This window comes from Gorilla gorilla, chromosome 10, assembly GCF_029281585.2.
Source record: "Gorilla gorilla gorilla isolate KB3781 chromosome 10, NHGRI_mGorGor1-v2.1_pri, whole genome shotgun sequence".
Classification (NCBI taxonomy): domain Eukaryota; kingdom Metazoa; phylum Chordata; class Mammalia; order Primates; family Hominidae; genus Gorilla; species Gorilla gorilla.
In genome coordinates this window covers 27,246,407-27,264,660 of record NC_073234.2, presented here as the reverse complement: position 1 = coordinate 27,264,660, position 18,254 = coordinate 27,246,407, and the positions used below count along the sequence as shown (strand labels likewise).

Below are 18,254 nucleotides of genomic sequence, written 5' to 3'. Positions count from 1 at the left end.
GCTCTTCACAGGCAGTATAGGGGAGTCTCCTTTGTCTCCATAAAGCAGCACAAAAGAAGTGAATTAAGAAATCAAAGGATTGGATTTCCAATAAGTCAATTAGGTCTGTTTGGGTAATCCTCTCAATCATGTATAAGGCCTGGGGTCACAGGTGGCACAGAGATAAGGCAGAGAGGCCCTGGAGTGGGGAAAAGAGCAAAGTGACCCCTTAACTGAGGGCTTCCTTCTCTGGAGATGAAATCATACTGCTCCCAGCCCCTTATCTCAAAGATCAGATGGCATTTCCCTAGGGGTAAAGGAAGTCTCTTGGAGACTTCCTGCCTGTCTTGTGAGAGTCATTCATGCATATTAGGGATCTCTTGCCCCTAAAACTTCTGGCTTAAGAGAGCACGCTAGCCCTAGGGCTAAAAGCAGCCTCCAGTTGGAGGACCCTGGTGCAGGCAGGAAGGGTGAGGGGTCCCTCCTGTAACAGGCCGAGGGCCCAGACAGATGCAAAGAGGGTCTCTGCACAATCCAGTCCCTACACTCCATCACAAAACACATGCTGCAGCAGGGGCAAGGGTCAGAAGGTAAAAGGTCATGCTGCCCTAGGCCCTGAAATATAGGAAGCAAAGCAGGAACAAAGGTCCTGGAGAGGAAAGCAGGACTTGCAGAAGGCTGGAATGAGGCTGGGTCAGGGGAAAAAGGTGTTAAGTGGTGCTCGTGGGCCCTGCTCCCAGGGAGGGCAGGAAGTCAAGATCTTGACCTGTTTCTGATGGGACCTGTCGTTACCTGCTGCCAGATTCAAGAATCCCAGAACAGAAAGGGGTGCAAAAAGGTTAATCCTGTAGTTCTTAAAGGAGACAGCCAGAAGATTAATACAAAGGTTCCAAAGGGGTCATGGAGGACCCAGCGCTCGCCAGATACTGCAAGGTGACATAAAATGCAAGCAGTGCTTACTTCCAAACAGGCCGTGTTCTAAGAGTAATGAAGACTGGCACTTTAAATGTATTTTCCCATAGAAATCATAGTGCAGATGAATCCACAAAGGTGTTCTTGGATAACAGCGAGGGAGGCAACGGGCCTTGCCTACATATAAGGTGCACAAACCTGATGTTTGCACAAAGTGCATGCAGTTGCGATATTGAGAATGGTTAAGAAAAGTGGAAGGAAAAACCAACTGCACAACATTGTGAATAGACTTACCACTACTGAAGTGCACCTAAAAATGGTTAAAATTGTAAATGTTGTGTATTTTATCCCAATTAAAAATTTACACAAACAGAGGGGGGGAAACAACCAAATAATAGCCAGAAATATTGAATCATGATAATGAATAACATTTACTGAATGCTTGGCTATTCTAAGGGCATTTTCCGTATTAACTCATTTCTTTCTTTTTTTCTTTTTTCTTTTTTTTTTTTGAGACAGAGTCTCACTCTGTCGCCCAGGCTGGAGCCTCATTTCTTTCTTACGTCAACCCTTTGAGATAGGTCCTGTCATTTTCCTTCTTTTACAGGTAGAGACCTGAGACCCAAGGCAGTTGCCTGAAGTCACACAGCCGGTAAACTGGGGAGCTGGGATTAGAACCCAGGTAGTCGGGGGATGTAGAGTGCACGCATATACATGCCGGCATGCTCTCTGGCTCCGTCATGTATTCCGTGGTTAATATGTGTAACAAAGATGTCAAACCCCAGCCCACAGCCTCCTCGACCCTGCAGTCATCAACACGATTCCAGCAAGACTAGAGAATCGAGTGGGTTTACAACCAGTGACAGGATGTGACTTGAGCAGCTAAAGAATGCATCTACCTGTTACCTACTAAGCTGCTGTAGAGAGGGGCCAGCTTTCAAGACGTGACCTGCACTGAGGGGCTGGCTCCTCAGGGGGTGGGTGACAGCCAGTGTGTCTGCTCTCAGAAGCCGGTGCCTGGCTCAGAACCCACAGTTCTCACAGGCTGGGAGATTTTCGTGATGCTAAGACGGCCCATCCCAAGGGAGTTAATGATCTAGAAGGGTGAATTCGGTCCAACTCAGCATGAGTTTTTAATATTATGAACTAGACATACTTTGGAGTCCCAGAAGTCATCTTTGACATTTTTTAGTATAAATTTGGCAGTAACGTAAGCAGGACCTGCCACACACTGTAGCCCCAGTCAGGTGACCTGAAAACTGCTTTGGCATTCTCATCTCCACTACTGCTACTCGTCTTTCAATCATGTGCTCTATTTTCAGGGCGCCTGCACTACAAATATTTATGAAAATGTATTTTGGTCTCCTCATTCTGCGCAGTGGAATGAACGCAGGCACTGGCATCAACCCCACCTGGGTTTAAATCTCAGCGTTGCTACTTGATTTTGGGGCATGTTACTTTATTGCTCTTAATCTTTATTTCTTCATCTATAAAGTGGAGGTAATAATATCACCTTCTTTATAGGGCTGTGGTGAGGATTAAATGATTCAAAGATATAAGAGCTTAGAACAGGGCCGGCACACAACAAGGACCCAATAAATGTTAGCTATTATTTTGTTATTAAGAAGCAGATTCAGGCCGGGTGTGGTGGCTCATGCTTGTAATCTCAGCACTTTGGGAGGCCGAGGCAGGCGGATCACGAGGTCAGGAGATCGAGACCATCCTGGCTAACACGGTGAAACCCCGTCTCTACTAAAAATACAAAAAATTAGCCGGGCATGGTGGTGGGCGCCTGTAGTCCCAGCTACTTGGGAGGCTGAGGCAGGAGAATGGAGTGAACCCAGGAGGTGGAGCTTGCAGTGAACCGAGATCGCACCACTGCACTCCAGCCTGGGTGACAGAGCAAGACTCCTTCTCAAAAAAAAAAAAAAAAAAAAAAAAAGCAGCAGATTCCTATACCTCATCTTCTTTAATTATCTCATTAAAATTGTATACAATTTCCTTCCACCAAAGCAGTCTTTGGGCACTTGGGTTTGGTGGTGGGGCAGGAGGGGTACGATTCCCTTCAATAAAGCAATCATATAAATAAAACTTCTGTGGGCCATCGCAGAACACATGCCACCCTCTCCATCTTTCACAAAGAAATGACTTCTCTCAATTATTGAGCCATTCCCATGTGCTCAATTGTAAGAAAAATTGAGATCAATTGCACTTCGATGCTTGAAAGTTCTCCTCATCACTTGCGATTTCCATGTTTACCTTGTGGTAAAGAGCTGTCCCAGAGCAGAACTGCCACCTTAAAACTGCATCCAGTGCTATAGAAACAATCTCAGCCCTGCATGTGTGAATATCTGCAAATTAAAGTGATTAAGAATCACTGCCCCGTAATCTCTTTGATGGGGCAGAGGACAGGATGGAACTAAAGAGCTGAAATTATCAAGCTCCAAGGGGGTGATGGGATGAGAATGTTTGAGAAATCCGGATCTTGCTCCTTCTCCCTACAGACTGCATATCCAGTCCCATGGGGCGATTCTGCGGAGCTGGTCTCATTCAGAGACTTTAGCCCAGAAGGGAGGCTTATTTTATGTTTCCGTTGAGTTTTTGGGGGCCAATATTCAAGTAGTTCTAACACTAGAGGACAAATGACAATTAAAAAAAAATACATATATATATTTAAGGGGATAAAACCCAAAATAAAAGAACCTAAGGTGTGAAAAGAAGTTATCATCACAACTGCACGTGACAAAATAAATTTATTTTATAGTCATTTACTGCTTTGATATTTCTAAAGATGCTTTGCCTCCTGGTTTTTGTGAAGGAAGTAATATCATTGTTTATTTTACCTCCTTTCTACATAACTACCTACCTGCATTCTAATTCATATTACAAAGATAAAATGAGTCACAACAGTCAAGGAAAAAGAATGTCCTTAAACTGAGCTTTTTATGATGAAATAAGTGAATGACGCTACTCTTGCTGCCACTCTCAGAGGGGCAACATTATCTGAAGTTCTGAATAAGGTGAGACAAATGAGGAAAGAAGAGATTTTCTCCCACTTCTGAGCAACACCAGGCAGGACACTGCTATGATTTTCTAGATTTTAGATGCTCAAGACCCTGAGGGAAGGGAATATGTCTTATCTTCATATCACCCAGGAAGACTCAGGTTCCTTGGACGTAATGTGGGGATTTGAGAGCTGTAAGAGATTGCAGAAACCATTTAGTCTAACCCCCTTCTTATAACTGGGGAGACAGAGCCAGAGAAATGAGAAACTTAGCCCTTATGATCTGTTCTGGCAGAATGAAGGGTTAGGACCTGGTTTCCCGGTTTCCAGATCTCATCCTTTAAAATATACATACATACTCACACACACTCACCCCAGTTTGTTTGTCGAGGATGGTTCTGGTTCTGGTTTTGCCTGAATATTTGATATGTAGTCCTGGCTTACTTATTGATGGAGCCCTGTGTCACTGTCATAAGTGTGTTGGTATGGGTGAAAAATTATAAGGTTAACCTAATTATATAAAATCACCCTCCCTTCCCATAACTAATAAGTAAGGAAAAAGAGTGAAAATGCTGGTTTTTCTAGAGGTAAGTGTAATCTGAGGACTGCTTTGCTCAAGCCATGATGTGATTTCAGAATGGAGTACATTATAGAGGTAACAAATGTTCACATATAGAGAGTTTGAATTAGCATGATGATCATCCTCGTCTACTGTCAGGGCATGGAGGTGAACCTCTGAGCTAACACCAACTTCCTAGCTTCTAGCACTGCCATGTGGCTACTAACGAAGGCATGATTTCAATGTAAGAAAGTCATAGAGGATACATGTGGGGAACTGGTGCTAGATTGAGCAAGACACATTTGTACTGTGATATAAATGCCCATTGTGAAATTATGAATGTCTGAACTGGTTACATTTGTGGCCACGACGAGGTGAAATCACAAGGCGGTTGAATGATGCCTTCTGTTTGCACTTGACCGTGCATGCTTCATTGTGCCAGGCTGCTTAACAGCTGAGTTGGGCCTTGTTCTCTTTCCATTCTGTCATTCCTATCCACCTATCCACCTACTTACCTACCCACCTACCTACTTACCTATGCCAAGTTGGTAGCAACATGTGTCATCTTGGGTTAACATACTTTTATATGGAACTGTATTCCCAGTTATGTAAAATAAATCACTTGGGAAGTAATATTTGATATGTATAATTTCACTTGACAGATTTTTTTTTCAGAACCAGATCTTTCTGTATGTTAACATATGCCCACATCAATCATCTGTTATCCTTCATAATTAAATGGAACAGTATTGATTCTGGAAACAATTTATGTTGAGCTGGATTTTTTTCTTTTCAGTGGAGAAGAAGGGAAAGAGAGAGGAAGTAGCTGGAGGCAGGAAACTTGTACTGATCCATGCACCTCTCTACTTGTTCTCTTTGTCATCAAGGGCACCATATAGCTGAGAGGCAGGAGGATACGGAGAGGGCCACCTCTTCATATCACTTCTGTGCCTTGGAAAGCTCTTTTCCCTGGATACCACCGGATAAAGACCTACACTTCTCTCCTTGTTGTGTGCACCTGTTCACTGGAGCACATGCGCCCTGTCTGAATAGACAAAGGAGGGGGACACATGCTCTCAGACCTTGCTTCCTGGCCATCAGCTTTAAGGAATGGTCTCTGAAAATGCACTACTTTTAAGAGCTGGGTCTGAAGCAGAGCTAACTGGTCTGCAGGGCAATGACACCCTTGACCTCGGCCTCATTAGCTCCATTCTCTTACCTACCGAGCTCACAACCACCAACATCATAATACTTGAGAGAAAGCTCATTACAGCGTATGCGGTGGCACATCTGTATTTACTTGGTTTGCGAGTAGCTCTCAGAGTAAGCCAGCTTTCTCTATTGCTGAGCTCCTGCAAATGAGAACAACAAACACACCTACTGCTGAGTCAAATCAAGCCAAGGGGAAAAGAGGAAGGATCTGTGAGGAGGAGAGACCATAAGCCTCCAATCACACTCAGGAAGAAAATGGGGCTAAATTCCAAATGAGATTAAAAAAAAATAATAATGAGAGAAAGAGAGACTAAGAGACAGAAAGAAAACCCATCACATACCCTTCGTATCTGAAAGGCAGGCTAGGTAATATATTTCTTGCCTTAATGTCAAGCTTCAGTAAACCCACCTCCTCTTCTCTGGAGTGGCTGGTGGCTATTATGCAAGCCGGAAATGCACATGGCAGGAAGAGCAAAAGAATGAAAAACTGAATTGGGGGGAGGAGGGCAGCTGCTAAATTTAGCAAGGGTAGAGTGAGGGGAGGAAAGGATGAGAGGAAGGCAGGGAGCGTGCACGAAATGCTGTTCCTTCTCCATCACGGAAGTGAGGGGCCCTGCTGTGAAATGCTTGGCACAAGGAGGTGGTGTCAGTCGCCTGGAGTCAGGCTCTCTTTTGTGAAGTGTTAATTAGGAAAAACAAGAAACTTCTCATTTTTTGGTTTGCCAACAACAAAACAAAATTGTTAGCCCTGCTCTTGGGGATGAGCAATCATTTTAAGGAAATGCCCCAAGGGACCAGGGTTTGAGGTCCCTAGTAATCTGCACCTAAGGAAAAGTACACATTGAAGAAACTGATGCACGTTTGGACGTCTGTGGTCTGACCAATCCGAGCAGGAGGATTATGACCCTCAGAGGCACGATCCATCACTGAGCGCTCAAGCTGTTCAACTGTTTAATGCAACGGTGCTCAAGCAAGGTTTCGTTTTGCTTTGGTTTGGTTTTTTTGAGACAGTCTCGCTCTGTCGCCCAGGCTGGAGTGCAGTGGCGCGATCTCAGCTCACTGCAATCTCCACCTCCCGGGTTCACTCCATTATCTTGCCTCAGCCTCCCAAGTAGCTGGGACTACAGGCGCCTGCCACCATGCCCGGCTAATTTTTTTTTTTTTTTTTGTATTTTTAGTAGAGATGGGGTTTCACCATGTTAGCCAGGACAGTCTTGATCTCCTGACCTCGTGATCTGCCCGCCTCAGCCTCTCAAAGTGCTGGGATTACAGGCGTGAGCCACCGCGCCTGGCCTCAAGTAAGGTTTTTATACTCTATTTCTGTGCCCCAACACCTATTCTGGAACTAGGTCCAGGGCCTAAATTAAATTCCGGTCTTTTGCTTTCCACCAATGATTAAGAGGAACAACCGGGACACTTGAAATAAACACCGCCACTGAGTGCACTCTAACCAGCCTCCTTTGGTGCCCGATGCAGAAAGCCCTGGCCTAACACTGAGTTCATAGATTTGGGTTTTTTTTTCTTTCCTTCTTCCAACTTTTATTACCCCTTGCTAAAAAAATCTCCAATGACTTCCCATTTCTTTCCTCCATATTCCAGAAATCAAAGTTCTCCACACTCTGGTTCCAAGCTAAGCTCCTTGGACTAGCTCTGCAATGACAAAATGCTGATCATTGTGAAGGCAAGGGTGATGGCTCAGAAGGGTTTATTTATTTTATTCTATTTGGAGTATGTTTGAAATTTTTTGTAATAAAAGAGTGGGAGAAGATAAGCTTTATAATCCAAGTCATCTAATTGCTCTCTATTCCAAAGCCTTACCCCACTCTTATGTCATTTTCTTTGCCTGGAATGTTCTTCACTTCATCCTTGCTTATGAGAATCCTGCTGGATTTCTAAGGCGGGGTCTCCAACCTCCAGGTCACTGACTGGTACCAGTCCATGGCCTGTTAGGAACTGGGCTGCACAGCAGGAGGTGAGCGGTGGGGGCAAGTGAGTGAAGCTTCATCTGTATCTAGAGCTGCTCCCCACTGCTCGTATTACCGCCTGAGCCCCACGTCCTGTCAGATCAGCAGCGGCATTAGATTCTCATAGAAGCACAAATGCTATCATGAACTGTGCATGCACGGGATCTAGTTGCACACTCCTTATGGGAATCTAATGGCTGATGATCTGTCACTGTCTCCCATCACCCCCAGATGGGAACATCTAGTTGCAGGAAAACAAGCTCAGGGCTCCCACTGATTCTACATTATGGCGGATTGTATAATTATTTCATTATGTATTATAACGTAATAATGGAAATGAAGTGCAGAATAAATGTAATGCACTTGAATCATCCCAAACCATCCCTCACCTCCACTGTTGGTGGAAAAATTGTCTTCCACAAAACTGGTCCCTGGTGCCAAAAAGGGTGCGGAGCACTGCTCTAAGGCATACTCCAGAGTTGCTTCCTTTATGAGCAGACCCTGCTTCCTGCACCTGGCTGTCATGGACCCTTCCACCACACCTTTACGGTGCCTACTATATGGTTACGCTTCTGTGCTTCTGTGTACATCCATCTCACTGCTTCGCTTTGATCGTGAGCTTCAGGGAACCAAGAGTGTATCTTGTACATAGTAAGCACTCAATAATTGTCTGTTGAATGAAAAGTGAACTTACACGAATAAGACCAGCTTATCAAGTTAACAATTAAACTTCTTGGATTTGTCTAAACCTCAGGCAAGAAAAGAGAAACCTCTTCCAGTACCTTCTTCATGGTTCTGATGCAGTATGACCTCCGGCTGTGTGTGTATAGAGTTTCCAGGGTGGAAGAATGGTGAAAAAAGAATCCGAGGTTTCCTCTGCTTCAGAATATGCTGAAGGAGTTCATAGAGCACATCACCTGGAAAGAAAAAGGAAAGGGAAATCGAGAAATGGAAAGATGTTTTTCCAACAAGGATCTACGGAGCAGCAGCTAAGTGCCTGGCACGGTGCCAAAGATACAATTGGAGCGCACCTGCCACCTCCTACCCTCACCAAGCTCATGGGGCACAGAATGCAGCACTTGAAACTCAAAAGGTCAGAGCGATGTGAAGTTTTAAATCAAACTTTTTTGATTATGAAAATCACATACTTTTTTTTTGAGACAGGGTTGCGCTCCGTTGCCCGTGCTGAAGTGCAGAGGCACGATCTCGGCTCACTACAACCTCCACCTCCCAGGCTCAAGTGATCCTCCCACCTCAGCCCTCCAAGTAGCTGGGACTAGAGGTGCGAACCAACACACCCAGCTAATTTTTGTATTTTCAGTAGAGACAGGGTTTCACCATGCTGTTCAGGTTGGTCTCAAACTCCTGAGCTCAAGTGATCCACTCGCCTAGGCCTCCCAAAGTGCTGGGATTACAGGTGTAAGCTACCGTGCACGGCCCCAAAAATGTTTTAAAAAGGCAGAAAATCAGAAAGAAAACAAAACATGACCTAGAATCCCATCATCACTAAGATACAGAAGCCCTGTTAATACTATCTATAGTTCTATAGTTAGGAGCGGGCTTTTAATAGTTGAGTATCCTCTTTTCCCTCCACATTAGGTTTTGAACATTTTCCCACATTACTGAACTGCTTCAGTAGCTGCCTAACAATGGCAGGGAATTTAAACTATCCCAATTTATTGCTCTTATTTTTTGTGAGGATGTTCTTTTTACATCTATCTTAGCTTGCACTTCAGATTACTCGAAGAATTATGAAGTCATTAAGAACATTTGTAATGCTCCAATGACAACTCATAGATTCTTCACAGAAATTTTCCCTACAGAGAAAAATATGCCTTTTTAACCAATCTCAATCCTAGACGGGAAAAGAATAAACAGGAAAAAAATTTACAAGTCCGGTTAGAGGTGGTAACTATTCAAGATACTCTATAAGGAACTGGCATGTTCTGGGATGCTTCCCTCCTTTAAAAATCCACACAGGCATTGCTCCAAGGTTCCACAATCTCTAGAAAATCATCTAGAGATGTCAGGCCATTGCCAGAGGATGGCAGGGGCTGGGTTGAGCGGGTGCCTTTCTGTTCTGATATATTTGGTATTTGAAGTGTCCACAGAGTAATTAGCAAAAAAACAAACAAACCCCAAAACCTGTCATGGTCTTGTCCCACCCCTTGACTTAGATCCAAGCTGAAAATGCAGGTGGGTGCCTCAAAACCCTTTGGGGGTGGGTGATAAATCTTTACAATATCACAGGCCTGTGACTGTCTCCTCACACCCTTCTCCACACACAGATATGCAGTCAGCAGTAATAACAAACAATGGGTCTTTGTCTCTAATTTTAGCGATTTTTTTAAACAAACATTTTAATTACCAACTTAAATTCAAGGCATATTTTGGGTTGAAGATATTGCTGTATTATTTTTTCTTTCAAGCTCAGCATGGACCTGAGAAATGTTCCATATTAACTTCTTTTTTTCTACAAACTCCCGCTCCTCTATCACTGATACTAAATAAAGCTCCACGGATACCCTATTCTAAGGGATTCCTGAGGGAACCTTGTGTTTTTGCCTTGACTTTGTTCCTACCTCTACCTTTGAAATTTTGTTGCTGTTAGTATAACTTTCTGCCACTACTTAGTATCATGACTAAATAAAGCAAAATACCTCAAAGAGCTGCAGACACCATGTCACTTGTGCATTTTATTAAAAGGAGATGGGCAGGAAGATGCAGAGGTGTCCCGGACCAGACTTTTGAAACTGCTATGTATAAGGCAGAACCAAGGCACACATGACTGCATTTGAGAGCTGAGAACGGCTTCGGAATTCATTGAATCCAAACCTAGTAGTCATGGTGATGTCTCTGATGAGGCGGGGATAAGGAGCCTGAAATACAGTCCTATTTTAATGATTCATATTTTAATCTCATACAAAAATAAGCCCCTAATCAACACTTTGTTTCTTTTGGTTTCGTGTAATGACTTCCTGAACTTTTGCTAATTTACATGGCCTCACACTTGCTGGGTTTTATCTATGTTTTTTTTGGTAGTATGCGGAATAGAAAAATGAAAACATTGAAAAATGTGTTCCTGATGATTACTATTACTAAAAAAAAAAGGTCCAGTAATTAGTGTATCCATTTTGGAAGGGGAGGCCAGGAAATATAAATTTAGTGTCTGTGAGGGTGTTCAGCTTGGTTCACTTAACCAGGCGGGCTGGTGTGGTGGTGGGAGGTGCTGACTGCAGAGGTGGGCACGGCTGCCTCGGTGGGAGTCCCAACTCCTGTGCACCAGGTGACCTTGAGCAAGTCCCTGAACTTCTCTGCAAAATGCAAATAATAACACCGACCTCCAGCATTTGCTATGAGGGTTAAAGGAGGGAAAGGTCAAGAAGCACCCAGAGTAGGGTTTGGTGCACAAACTGCTCCCTGGACCCCTCTTGGTGGCTGCTTCTGGGCTTGGAGAAGTCCCCGGTGGGGTGGCTCAAACAAGGGCTGGAGAGCAGGCAGGTGACTTTTCCTTCTGTGTTTTCATGAGAGAGAAACTGAGGAAAGACAGCAGCATGGTGAAGAGGCCATGCTCTGGAGTCAGACTGGTGCCTCCTCAGGCATGCCCTTTAATGTCCCTTGGCCTCAGTTTCCTCATCTATAAAATGGCAATGTTGATGGCATCTACCTTGTGGGATCGTTGTAACGATTCAGTAAGATGGTCTATGTAACAAGCTCATCATGGCGTGAGGCAAACAGGAAAAGCTCAGTAAACACTAGTCATTGATTTTACTACCACCACCACTACCACCACCACCACAAACACTCCCATCATTACTATTCCTGATATTATAATAGTGGCTTGGGACAGGTGTGTAGATCTCTAAGGAGGTCTCACATGGAGAACAGAGGAATATCTGGGTAACGGCCAGCTTTATGTTCCCCTTCCAGAAAGGGTAAAGAAGGTTAACTGAGGCCACTCTCCTAGTCTTGGGTTCTCTGGACGTCTCATCCTGACCTGGTGGGCTAAGCCTCTGGGGGGCTGACACGTGGTCTGCCGCACACCTCCCAGGCTTCTGCGTGGGCTCGCTTCAGCCTCCCATACTGACGCTGGCCAAGGGAGCAGGGTCAGAGGGGTTCTTCCCGAGTGTGCAGGAGGAAGCAGGGGGAGGGGCGGGTCAAGTGGACTCGGCCAGTTTCCTACCTAGACCATAAGCCTATTAGGAGACTAATAAGGTATTGGGAGTTATCTTAAATGCTATCCATGAGGCAGCTACGGGTGGGAGCATGGACCCGAGGTCCTGGGTACTGGGTCATGAAAAAACTTAGTTCTAAGACCCAGGAGTGTGGCCTTAGCTGAGTCAGTCCATGCACAGACATGTTTCCTCAGCAACTAGGGGCTCGGTCAGGGAATGCGGCTGGCTCAGCAAAAACACATCACCACCATGCGGACGGGGACCACTTGCTGTGCATGCACTGTGAGCATATGATTGGCAGCGATAGTGTGTCCCAGTAATAACTTGGAATATTAGACCTAGACAGGATTCTAGAGGTTTCCTAGATTGACTCAAACTTTGCTCACTAAGAGTCTCCCACCTCCCCTTCTCCCAGAAAGAAGTGGCTTTGGCTGGGTACTTCCAGTGATGGGTAGCCAGTCACGGCGCAAGCAAACCATTTTTGGACAACTCTAGTTGATAGAAAGTTTCTCTGCTGAGGTGGAATCTGGCTTCCCCTGCAATCCCTGTACTTTGGTTCTTAGTTTTGGCTTGTGAAGTAACACAGAATATGTGTCTTGTCTATAGCAGGTTGCTAAGTAAATGAAGACAGCCCTCCATCTTCTTTCATTTCCAGTGTCCCTTCATTCCTCGACACCCAGCCTGCTCTCTTGATGTATTCTTCCAATTTTCATATATGGAGGAGATCGCATCTAAAAGGTGTTACTAACAAAAGAATCTGGCTAGGTGCTGTGCGTCACACCTATAATCCCAGCACTTTGGGAGGCAGAGGCAGGAGGATCACTTGAGCCCAGGAGTTTGAGACCAGCCTGGGTAATATAGTGAGATCCCCATCTCTAAAAAAAAAACAAAAATTAGTTGGGCGTGGTGATGTGTGCCTATTGTCCCGGCTACTCGGGAGGCTGAGGTGGGAGGATTGCTTGAGCCCAGGAGGTCGAGGCTGCAGTGAGCTGTGATCACATCACTGCACTCCAGCCTGCATGACAGAGTGAGACCTTGTTTCAAACAAACAAACAAACGACCCCAAAACAGTCTCTGGGATAAAGAATATATTTAAAAATGTTATGTTTATTTGCCTACTGAAAATAAAGGGCATGCGCCACAGCACTGTATATCTAACTTAGCTAATGGCTGAAATTCAAAGGGCATTTTTCAGAAAATTCTTAACCCATTTGATTTTTAATAAATCTTCTCTCTCTTCCCAGAAAAGAAACACAGTGACTGGTACTAACTAGTATTTCCATTGTACTATTCAATGGAACTGAGCCCTACTGGTCAAAGAACCATGGTTTTCGTTGGTTCCTCCATCTATCTTCATGCATACATACACAGTTCATGTAAACACACACATGTGCAGAGGCAGATGTACCATGAAGCTAGTGAGCTTCGGGGCCCTTCACTTGCGCAGGTCCCTGGGAAGAGTTCTAGAAAGATTCATATTGCCCAAACCATAAGCCTCAGGCCCATAAAATCTAGATATACTCCTGGGTGCATGCGCACGCATGCGCGCACGCGCGCGCACACACACACACACACACACACACACACACAGAAACAAAACACAGTTTTGCATTGGTAATCTTTACATGAAAAGCCAGGCACATTCTTTGAGAATCCTAAATTCCATTATTGTATTGTAATGTGTTCCAAATGGACAGGAGACAGCGAGTGAACAATACTGCTGTGACTTGGCTGATCAATCTTACTAATGTCTGAGGACCAAGAACATGCAAGATGCTGTTGGGGGGGTTAAACTTATTTAAGTTACTTAATTTTAGAGGAAAGAATTTGGGCTCTGGAGCAAGGGAGTCCCAAGTTTGAATCTTGTTCCTCTGTTTGTCAGCTGTATGCCCTTAGGGAAGCTATTTTTCTTCTCCGAGCCATAGTTCAGGGCTTAGTTCAATATTTTTGTGTGTAAAATGAGAACTATGCCACAGACTTGGCAGGGCTGTTATAAGGATTAAATGAGATGATACGTGCAGAGCACCAGCCCCACGTCTGCCATCATAACGCTCAATGGATGGTGTCTCTTGCAATTGTCATAAGCGTGAACAGACGTGTCTCACAAAATCTGGCAAAAAATGTTCTTTGTTTCAGTACTTTTGTATTTAAAGCACATGCGTAAGTTTTACAAAGTCACATTCATATGGAGGGAATTTTTTTCCCCAGTTGACATCATTTCATACAGACATTTCCAGTTTACAGTTAGCTCTTACAGTCCCCATTTGCAGTCGTATTGCCAACTTCTTCTATTGGGTTTCTTCCCTTTAGCTTTTAAGCAGTTTCAAGTTTTTTTCCTGTCCACATGTACACGCCCCTTGTCCCCATCCTCCCTGTTAGGTACTGCTCCTGTTTCTCTCCTCCCTTTACAGCCAAACTTCCCAGGGGAGCTGTCCAACACCATTCTCACCACTTCCTCACCTTCCATTCCGGTTCCCACTCCCACCCTTCTCCAATCTGCTTTTGCTCAGGTCACCTCCCTGTTGTCAAATCCAAAGGGCAATGGTTGGTACTCAGGGAACTGCCTGACTTCTCAACAACATTCTCACCAGCAATCTCTACTTCCCTTCTCTTAGAATACTCCATGGCTTCAGAGATTTCCACTTATCCTGGTTTTCCGCCTACTTCTCTGCTCTTCCTCCTTCTCCAGCCCTTCAGTAGTAAGGTTCCCCAGGTCTCTCACCAGCCCTTCTTCTTGGGCAACCTCATCTACTCCCATGGCTTCAATCGGCTCGTCTATGCTAAATCTACTCCAGCCTGGCACTTCTTCTGAACTCCAGAACCACATTCCGTGATCTCCTAAGTAATTCCTCCTGGAGGTCATATAGGCACCACACATTTGATGTGCCTAACACAAACATCTCTACAGATGAGATGGTGTTTCTTAGGTCAGCAAATGCTCAGATGATCAGACCAGAAACCTGGGAGTAATCGTTAAGTCCTCTCTTCTTCTCATCTCACATGAAAGTGGTCACCAAGACCTGCAGACTCTGCCTTTTATCTGTTTCTAGAACCACCTCGTCTCTCAGTGGGCCTCACCTTAGTTAATGTCACAACTATTGCTCGTAGACTGCAGCCCAACAGATGCCCCGCCTCCACTTTTCACCCCCGCACCTTGCCATGCCGATCCTCTGCCTGTAGTCCCAGCTACTCGGGAGGCTGAGGCAGGAGAATGGCATGAACCCGGAAGGTGGACCTTGCAGTGAGCCGAGATCACGCCACTGCACTCCAGCCTGGGCAACAGAGCGAGACTCCATCTCAAAAAAAACCAAAACAAACAAAAACAAACAAACAACAAAAAACAAATGGCTTCTACTTGTCTTCAAACAAACATGTAAAATCCTGAACATGACCTGCAGAGCCCTGCAAAACCTACTGAAGAAATAATGAGTGAGTGAGTGAATGAATGGCTGTGAGGCTACCGTATATCCCATGATATTTACTCTCCCCAAATTTGTTTAGCTAGTCCCACACTGGGGGTGGTCGGGGAATTTCCAGGTTTTAACTACTATAAATAGAATTGTTAAGGGCATCTTTTTTTTTGCCCACTCTTGGATGGTTTCCTTCGGCTATTTGCTTAGGAATAGAATTATCAGTGAAAGGGTATGATTACTTTAAAAGTCCTTATTATATACTACTTGTTCTCAGAAGGCTGGAACCAATGTTTCGCATCATCTGCAATGCTACCTAGAGTCTCTCCCAGGGGGTTTTGCAACTTTTAACTTCTCGAGTTTAGTAGGTTTAAAGTAGAACTCTAACATTGTTAAAATCTGCATTTTTCAGGTGACGATTTACTACGTACATATCCTTACATGTAGATTATCTAAGTAACACATTCTTTAATTTGCAAACAGCTCTCTCTTCTCTTTGATTTTTATTCAGAGGCTTCAGTTTCCTTCTGGCCATTTTTTTTTTTTTTTTAAAGTAAGAGTATGCCTGGTGTGGGAGAGGTACTTTTTAGATGTGTCAGAATGTTCTCTCTGTTGGGCCCTTTCTGCCTTTGATGGGTTCAGGATGAAGCCCTAAGCTTCGGTCCCTTAAGTTACATAATAAATTCAACAGTGAAAACACCAGTGCATAACATGCCCATTCCTGTAATGGGACTGCTTGGTTTTCTAACTCTGCTTGGTCCTAGTTTCTTTTTTCTTTTTTTTTTTTTTGAGACGGAGTCTCACTCTGTTGCCCAGGCTGGAGAGCAATGGCGTGATCTCGGCTCACTGCAACCTCCGCCTCCTGGGTTCAAGCGATTCTCCTGCCTCAGCCTCCTGAGTAGCTGGGAATACAGGTGTGTGCCACCACACCCGGCTAATTTTTTGCGTTTTTGGTAGACATGAGGTTTCATCATATTAGCCAGGATGGTCTTGATCTCCTGACCCTGTGATCTGCCCGCCTCAGCCTCCTGAAGTGCTGGGATTACAGGCGTGAGCCACTGCACCCAGCCTGGTCCTAGTTTCTAAGCATTCCATTCAGTGCATTTTTGCAGGCCGATTGAATTAACCTTTTAATTTAATCTGGAGTGCCTTCTGTGACCACAAAAATAAATTAGTCTTTTACTTAGCAACAAATATTTGAAATTTGGTTTAATATTTATGTCTTATACACAGAGACCCTGAGAAAAAAGGAACAGGTTGTGGGAAAATTTAAGTATCATATTTAAGACAAGAATAAATCTGTTAGAAAACAGATACAGTAAGACAATTACAGCTGGATACAGACTATAAGGTGAGATAAACAAAATAAGCTCTCGAGAAAACAGAACTTTATGAAATAAGTATGTGTTTAAAGGAAGCACTGTGCAGTTGGTTTTCCCTACGTTACCATCACATCAGCTTGTATGACCAATGTTTAGCGTCATCTGCAAGGCTACCTAGGTCTCTCCAACTTTTAACTTCTTAAGTTTAGTAAGTTTAAAGTAGAACCCTAACATTGCTAAAACTTGCATTTTTCAAGTATATGACAGCAGGGTGGGTGCCCACCTCCATTTCACAAGTGAGACAGGCAAAGAGCTAAGAAATAAAATGATGGCCGGGTGCGGTAGCTCACGCCTGTAATCCTAGCACTTTGGGAGGCCAAAGTGGGTAGATCATGAGGTCAAGAGATTAAGATCATCCTGGCCAACATGGTGAAACCTCATCTCTACTAAAATACAAAAATTAGCTGGGTGTTGTGGCACACGCCTGTAGTCCCAGCTACTCAGGAGGCTGAGGCAGGAGAATTGCTTGAACCCTGGAGGTGGAGGTTGCAGTGAGCTGAGATCACGGCACTGCACTCCAGCCTGGCGACAGAGCGAGACTCCGTCTAAAAAAAAAAAAAAAAGAAAAGAAATAAAATGACTTTCACGTTGACCTATCGAAGCATTTCTCTGATGTGTGATACACTTTTTTTTTTTTTTTTTTTTTTGGCTTGCTCAAAGACACAGTAAAGAAAGAGCCAACTCTGGTGTCTTCAGACAAGGGTCATGCCTGCTACAACTCCCACATTTCATGGCTACAATTTCCCTTCTGTGACCTATATCCTTGGATGCTCTGACTTAATTCTAAAATAGCCAGTTGACACAGCCCTTCAATCTGGCAAACCTACCATTGCTTAATAGAAATTAATAGGCCAATTTTGATTCAAGAAATACTATTTACCGTAAAGACCAGTATTTTCAGTTTAACTTTGAAAGAAAATTTTACTATATTTGAAAAATATAAGCAAAGCATATTTCCAAAGACAAAGGTTCTGGTGGGTTGGAAAGGGAAGAAACAATTTGCAAAATCACACTCTAGTATATGAAAAGACTGCAGATTTTAGTCTACTAAAATCCTCAATATATTTAGCAAATCCCCAATACAGTTTTGCTGAATTGAAGGAACTCTGAACATATGTTTCTTTCCCTTTTTTAGCATTGATAGCAAGTGAGTGTAACATGAATTAAATTGATAATAACTTGTGGGTTTCCTTGTTCGGAGAAAATAATGGGTACCTAAATCCATTCCACCTGAATGTCATGCAATGGATAACCCTAAGTAGGGTTAATATAAATGCCAACCTGTCTGTTCCCTCCTGTCAATGTGTTTTCTCAGAGTCTCAAAGTAGTCAAGTAATCAAATACCTCTCTGAATTTAAATCACTTCAGAACCAGTTAATGTGATAACTATCTAGTAGCCCAAGGTCTTTGTAAAATTATTCTGTCCAGGTGAAGTTTTATAAAATTGGGATCCCTTCCATTTATTCTTTAACTTTACAAATGTTATAAATTTGTCATCTGTTATATCCTCCAACTGGGAGACTATTCCAAAGAAAATATTCCATTTGTCTTCAACCTCGAAATCTTCTGGTTAGAGACCATATAATTATTTAAAGCACACTGCAAATGTTCCCTGCTTTATCCTAGGGGTTGAAAATGGAGGATTCTTGTCCTGGAA

The 18,254-nt window shown here is 43.8% G+C and overlaps 1 protein-coding gene across 6 annotated transcripts in view; it reads right to left on the bottom strand.

Annotated features, from left to right (window-relative positions):
* The window catches only part of ETV6 (ETS variant transcription factor 6), a 279,774-nt gene that overhangs the window by 30,888 nt on the left and 230,632 nt on the right, over positions 1–18,254 (bottom strand). For 5 of the 6 annotated variants that reach the window (XM_055358698.2, XM_063694590.1, XM_055358694.2 and 2 more), the window contains one exon: positions 8,413–8,547. In XM_055358698.2, coding sequence (XP_055214673.1) covers positions 8,413–8,547 — 135 coding nt within the window. Of the gene's footprint in view, positions 1–8,412; positions 8,548–16,476; positions 17,143–18,254 lie in introns of those variants that run through there. The other variant, XM_063694591.1, reaches the window with a different exon arrangement.